This window comes from Chinchilla lanigera, unplaced genomic scaffold (genome assembly GCF_000276665.1).
Source record: "Chinchilla lanigera isolate Chin_1 unplaced genomic scaffold, ChiLan1.0 scaffold00093, whole genome shotgun sequence".
Classification (NCBI taxonomy): domain Eukaryota; kingdom Metazoa; phylum Chordata; class Mammalia; order Rodentia; family Chinchillidae; genus Chinchilla; species Chinchilla lanigera.
The window spans coordinates 8,190,666-8,197,236 of NW_004955494.1; the positions used below are offsets into that span (position 1 = coordinate 8,190,666).

The following is a 6,571-nucleotide window of genomic DNA, read 5'->3' on the forward strand; positions in this document are numbered from 1 at the left end:
TAGAATTAGTAACCAACATCGCAGTGTAGCATAGGATCAACACAAAAATCATTTATGTATACCAATAAAGAACTTGATCAGAAGGAAATTATGAAAATACCATTCACAGTAGCTTCAATGAAAATGAAATACCTGGGAATTAACCACACCAAGGAAGTATGTATCAAAGAACTAATATTAGAATTGCATATGACCCAGCTCTCACCCTTCTAGGTATGATTCCCAAAGAGCTTAGGACATCATACTGTAGCGATGCATGCAAACCAGTCTTTACAGCAGCGCAATTCATATTAGCTAACCCCTGGAAGCAGCTGTAACCTCATCAACAGATGATTGGATAATGTGGTATCTATATACAATGGAATTCTACTCAGCTATAAAGAAAGAGATATTTCAGACATTTGGAGGAAAATGGATGCACCTGGAAAATATAATGTTGAGTGAAATAAACCGGACACACAGGCTGAATTACTGTATGGTATCTGTCATTTAAGAAAGGCAAAGTACAAATAAAGAGATCAATAAAAAGACAGATAGAGACAAGGGATGGATCTCTGCTAATGAGAAGGTGTCTAAGAGACCAAGGGCAAAGGGTGAGGAGGAGGGGAAGGGGAAATAAGTAGAATAAAGATGTGCCATGTACAGGAACCTAACAATCTCAAGAATCCATATTCCATAAACATGAGCTAAGACTAATAATATCAATGACAATGAAAAGGGAGAATGGGGAATTAGAGCAGGAGAGAGGGAAGGGAAGGGGTGGGGAGGGGATTAAAAAAGAGGGAACTGTGTTGTGTTATGTACATGTACCCACTCCCCAAGATGACTGTAAGAAGAATTTACTGCAAATATGTACTGTACTAAAAAAAAGGTGCTGGTGCTCCCACCCTGCACTTCCCTCAGCAGTAGACACAACAGTACAAATTTAGGAAAGTTTCCACTCATAGTGTTTTCCTACATGTTCTGAATAAAGTCAGTACCAGAAACAACACCTACTGAAATTCGAGTCAGTAAGATTTGGTAGAATACTGCTTCCTGCATCTGCAAAGCTGTCTGTCATGTCGCCCAACACCAGCATCATCAAGGGGAGGGCAGATCCATGGATAAGAGCAGCCAGAGTTCCCAGCAACATGTACATCTTGTCCAGCCCATCTGAGTAGCGAAACTGAGAAAGAGAAAATGTAGAGCATAGGCACAATTAGCACATTTCATGGATGGTTTGTTCTACCTTAGTAATGTATCCCAAATCCAAATAATTTTCAGACTATCACTGCCACTAGCTACTACTCCAATCCAAGCTACTTGCTACCTTTGATAAATTCACTTAATTAGAAATGGGCAAATTTTTCTTCTACTGAGATCTCAAGTAATTCTTCATACTGGACTCTGTCTTCCTCTATAAGGTATGATCAGAACTTAAATATCTTTAATGACTATAATAGAAATAAAGTATATCTTGTTCCAGTTTATAAGAGAAATCACTTTTCGGGTCATGAAAAAAAATCTGACTGCCAATGCCCTTCTGAAAGCATCAATCAATAAGTATTTTGTTACTTTAAAAGAGTGCCTTAGGTTAAAGATCTAGCGCACAATGGAATCAACATAAATCTAAAATGACTTTTAGCATAATCATGCCTTAACAATGAGAGGAAAAGAATTAGTTAGATGCATGTTTCCCAAGAACCATTTTTCGTAGGAAAGTAGAACATGGCCCTATCCTACCAGTGCAGATCCTCATAATTTCTTACAGCAGAGTTACAGGAAAAAAGACTTCTTGTAACCTAAAAAGTGATGGAAGAGGATACAGTAAGAAGAATGGGCTCAGGGACACCTGGGAAGTAACTACTGCTTCTTTCACATAACCAAAGAACTGGTTAAGGGTTGGGGAAAAAAAACAGGAAACAAAACAAAAACTAAAACAGGATAAAGCCAGTGGTGGAGCATAAGATAGGTGGGTGTCATGTGGACAAACCATGTAGCTGCAGGCAGAAGGTTTGTTGTCCAAGGGGGAAACAGGGCACGCAGTCTTAGGTCCAGGAAGGAAGTTTAAACCCAAACATGGATCAGGTATCAGGCAACATAAAAAAACACAGTAGTGCAAGCAAGCCTTCAGACCTTACATATTCTCGACAAGGAGACAGAAATCAATCCTAAAGTTAGCTACCAAATTACTATACCGTTACCAAGTTCAGCAACTCAGAGGCAGTGAGTAGGAATAAACACTGAACAGACAACTGGAAAAATAAAGAGAATAGCTCTTGTCAGTAGTGAGTTGCAGTCCATCAAGCAGGACAGAAAAAGATAAATCAAAGTATGAAGTGATTAGTGAAAAGATAAAGTTTGGCAGGAAAATATGGCATGTAAAGGGCACAGGGGTTCACATTTCAGCCTTTTCTAGTACTTCAAGGTGTAGTCAACTCAGGTCAAGTTTAGGGTCTTGACATAACTTTTCATACCCTCAAAATATTGTCCAATTTACAAATTACAATATAAAGAAGAGAATAATGTTTTGCTATGTTTCTTCATTATCTTCCTGAAGCACAATTTAAATTTTGGCACTTTGTCTAGACTAGAAATGCATCCTATTCTTTAAACAAACCAAAACGAATGAGAAGAGATTGGCAGAAATTATTTATGTTCTATCAGAAGCACTAAAAAGTGGACAAAATATTAAAATTCCTATATACTCAGAGAAGATAGAGTTTATGCACAGTGTATCTCATCACCTCCATTATAAAATATTTTTACCTTCAGAACATCTCAAAATCAAGCAGGCCATGAGTCTAAACACTTGCTGAATGTGATGAACGTGATGAAAAATGAAGCATACAGCATCCCCCAAGCGATTTCCTTACCAAAATGCTTAACATGCACATAAAAGAACTTTAGGTCTAACTTTCACCATATAAAACATGCAAAGCATGGAGGATCAAGTGAAGTTATAGCAAGGGAGCAATTAATGTAGTCCAGCAGGAGGACACTGTACACTGTAACTGACCTGCTAATGTTATTTACTGAAAGCAGAAACACTCTAGGCTTTTTTTGAAAAAATATCCAAATATCACTGGACTGACACTGTGTTGTACAAATAAAGTTAACAAGAAATTTTTGGTGATAATGGAAAAAATTTGAGTATGAATAGAGCATTATATAGCATTGAGAAATTATTGTTCATATTGTTACATATGATCACTACACTATGCATTAAAGAAAATTATTTTGGGGAAAAATTTTGAGAGATATGAACTAGAAACAGGTATGAAACATTATGAAATCTACAATTTCACCTGAAATGTGGCAAAATATTAATTATTGGCTATAATCAATGAGTATGAATTTTACTTTTCTACCTTATTACATGTTTGATAAATTTTATCCTAAAACTTGGTGAACACAATATGGTTCTCAAACAGGCAAAGGTACATCTCACATAGAAAGGAACGAGTTAAAAGTGAATTTAGGTTCAACTAAGATTCCAGGAATGATCAGAGAAAGCTGAGAGAGTCCAAGCTTAATTTTTCTTTATGACATAAAGCAAGACTGTTTTCTGGAGAGAGAAGTTGAGGAGAAGAAGTGAAGAAGGTGGTAAGATAATCTCAAGTAGGGAAAAAAGCCACAGTCAAACTCCTCCCTCTGTAGTTTATTAGGCAAGAGACTTTTGGAGGGGAGGTGAAAGCCTCCATCTGTACACTTACAAAATGAGAAAAATGCACATACATACAGAAAATCTTCTCTCTATGCCATATGAGAATTAAAATGAAGCTTAATAATTTTTATTAAGCAAAGAATACAAAAATATACAACAAGCAGGAACCTCTTGATTTTGCAAATGTCATAACTCTTCAGGTTCTCACAGTAAAGGAGCAGAAAGTCAAAACATTAACATATCAGTTGCAATGTTGGAGCCTTCTGAAAAAAAAGGAAATGGTTAGACATTGATAGGAGAGATACATAAGGGGAACCAGAACCACAAAAGGGAAGGCTTATCAGTGCTGAAAGCTAAGGGTCAGAATTCCCACGCCAAAGAAGTTGATATTACAGGAAGGAAGATGGCTTTTGTAATACTTAGCAGGTTAGATGGGAGCATGACCATGGTGTCCAGACTAGAGAAAAGTTGGTAAAGTTAGTCATTTATTCAGAATTTAACAATGTTTCATAAGCACCTAATAAGGGTCCTACTTGGTTCTGGGTAATGGCAGAAACAAAGTAAGTTCTCTTTCCTCCTAGAAGTTATATGCTAGTGCAAATATTTACAAAAGGAACATTACATGTGTGCAATAATTATTCAACATCTAGGCATCTATTAAAGTCCTAGGTGCTATTCTAGGCATGTGAGGTCCAACAGGGAAGAAAATATAACAGCACTTCACCCTCATGGAGCTTAAATTCAAGGAAAAGACAAATATAGGCAAGAAATTTGATGAAGTGGTAGCATATACCTGTTGTCCAGTTGTTTGGGGAGCTGAGAGGCAAAAGGACCACAAGTTTGAGGTCAAGAGGAGCAATATAGTCAGATCTTGTCTCAAAATAAAATAGTGAAAAACTGCTGGGTGTGTAACTCAGGATGAAGGCCCTGGGTCTACTCACTAGGACCACAATCAGTCCCTCCTCAACATAATAAAAAGGGCTGTAGGTTTAACTCAGTGGTGGGGCACCCTGTGTTCCATGGTTCAATACCCAATATAGAAAGAAAAATCAAAGACTGTTTAAGTGTTCAGGAAAAAGTCCATACAGGAAGATATGCCAGAGTGACAGGCAGGGGCGGCGGGCTTAGACTGTCCAGTCGGGGATGGCATGGTACCTCTGAGAAGAGAACTCAGGACAGGAACATGCTCTTAATCATGTGACCATCTGGGGACATGGCATCGCAGGCATGAAGAACAAATGCAGTGCTTGTTAGATGAAAATGTGTTTGGTGCATCTCAAGGATTACACTGAATGAACACTAGTGAGAACAGAGGGAGGGATGGGAGTAGATTGTGATGTGGTCACAGATGAGGCTGGTCTCAGATCACAAGGAGTTATGTCTGCGTATTTATAGAAAGGAGACGGGGTTTACTCAATCTTTCATACAGATGGGTAGGAAAATTTCAAGGAAAGGACTGAGGTAATATGAAATGGTCACTATGCATAGATCTTGAGAATTGCAAAAGCAGAAGAGGGTTACTCGGAGAAAAAAGCACTTGTGGGAATGATTGCTCCAGCAGATGTGAAAGCAGAGTGAAGCCCCCAACATGCCCACAACCTACTTTTAGGAATCTGGGAATATGCTTCCTGTATGGTAAGAGTCACTGGAGCTATCAAAACTCTTGGGAAGGGGAGAGTATCGTGAGTAAGCTGGGGGACCTGGTATAACCTCACAGGCACTTCTAAGCGGGAGGCAGGTCCTTAGACTCAACAGTAGGAAGAGGCAAGGAATGACGCCATCACTGTAGAAATCCAAGAGCCTTGTACAAGCTGAGAAGGTGAAGGACACATCCTCCCTCACAGAGAACAAACCTGCTGACACCTTGCTTTTCAGCCAGCAAGACCTCTGACTCCAGGACCATCAGGTAATAAATTGGTATCATTTTGAGCAACTAAATTGGGTATTTTGCTACAGAACCAATAAAAAAATGAACACAGTTGGTAGAGGAATAATAAAGCTGGGTGTGGTGGCACATGCCTGTAATCCAAGCACTAGGAAAAATGAGGCAACGTGGATCCCAAGTTCAAGGGCAGCCTGAGCAAATTAGTGAGACCCTGTCTCAAAAAGTAAAAAAGAGTTTGGAATATAACTCAGTGGTAGAGTGTTTCAATCTCTAGCACCAAAAAAAAAAAAAAAAAAAAGGGAAAGGGAGGGAGAGGAAAGGGGCAAGGACAGAGGTGGGGAGGAAGGGGAAAGAAAGAAAGATATAGAAGAGAAAGGTCAAGGTTGGAATGAATCAGATGTTAAGGTCAAAGACTGACAAATATCAGTTTACAACCCTCTATAGATACTATCTGTCTGGGAGCATTAGCCAAGGTCTTCACCCACAGTGTAATTAAGAGTATGGGAAGGGTTATGTAACTGAAGAGGTAAAAAAAGGTTGTCTAGGACTATTGATAAAGTTACTTGGGTATGACTTGCAAAGTTAGAAGCCTATAGACACTATCAAGTAAAAACCAAAGAGCCTGAAGGTAATCAGCACAGGGTGACATCACAAGAGCTAACAGAAGAAAGAACACCATGGACAGTGTCAGAGGCTGCTAGAGGACAAGGCAGGAATTTAACCCATCCACTCAACTTGCTGAGTGAGAGACAGCAAAGAGAGCTAGAGGGAAATAGCTCCAAAATCTCCAGCACTGATGGAAGGGAAAAGAAAGGAAAAGGAGAGAGAAGGAAGAGGAAGGAGAAGGGAAGGGAAAGGGATGGGAAGGGAAAGGGATGGGAAGGGAAGGGAAGGGAAGGGAAGGAAAGGAAAGGAAAGGAAAGGAAAAGAAAGGGAAGGGAAGGGAAGGGAAGGGAAGGGAAGGAAAGGAAAGGAAAGGAAAGGAAAGGAAAGGAAAGGAAAGGAAAGGAAAGGAAAGGAAAGGAAAGGAAAGGAAAGGA

The 6,571-nt window shown here is 39.3% G+C and overlaps 1 protein-coding gene across 5 annotated transcripts in view; it reads right to left on the reverse strand.

Annotated features, from left to right (window-relative positions):
* LOC102021022 (multidrug resistance protein 1-like) overlaps positions 1 to 6,571 on the reverse strand; it is a 77,472-nt gene that overhangs the window by 61,844 nt on the left and 9,057 nt on the right. For 4 of the 5 annotated variants that reach the window (XM_005405512.2, XM_013505033.1, XM_013505034.1 and 1 more), the window contains one exon: positions 997 to 1,165. The exons of the other annotated variant lie outside the window; for it this stretch is intronic. In XM_005405512.2, the coding sequence (XP_005405569.1) occupies positions 997 to 1,165 (169 nt within the window). The remainder of the gene's footprint in view (positions 1 to 996; positions 1,166 to 6,571) is intronic. 5 annotated transcript variants of the gene reach the window in all.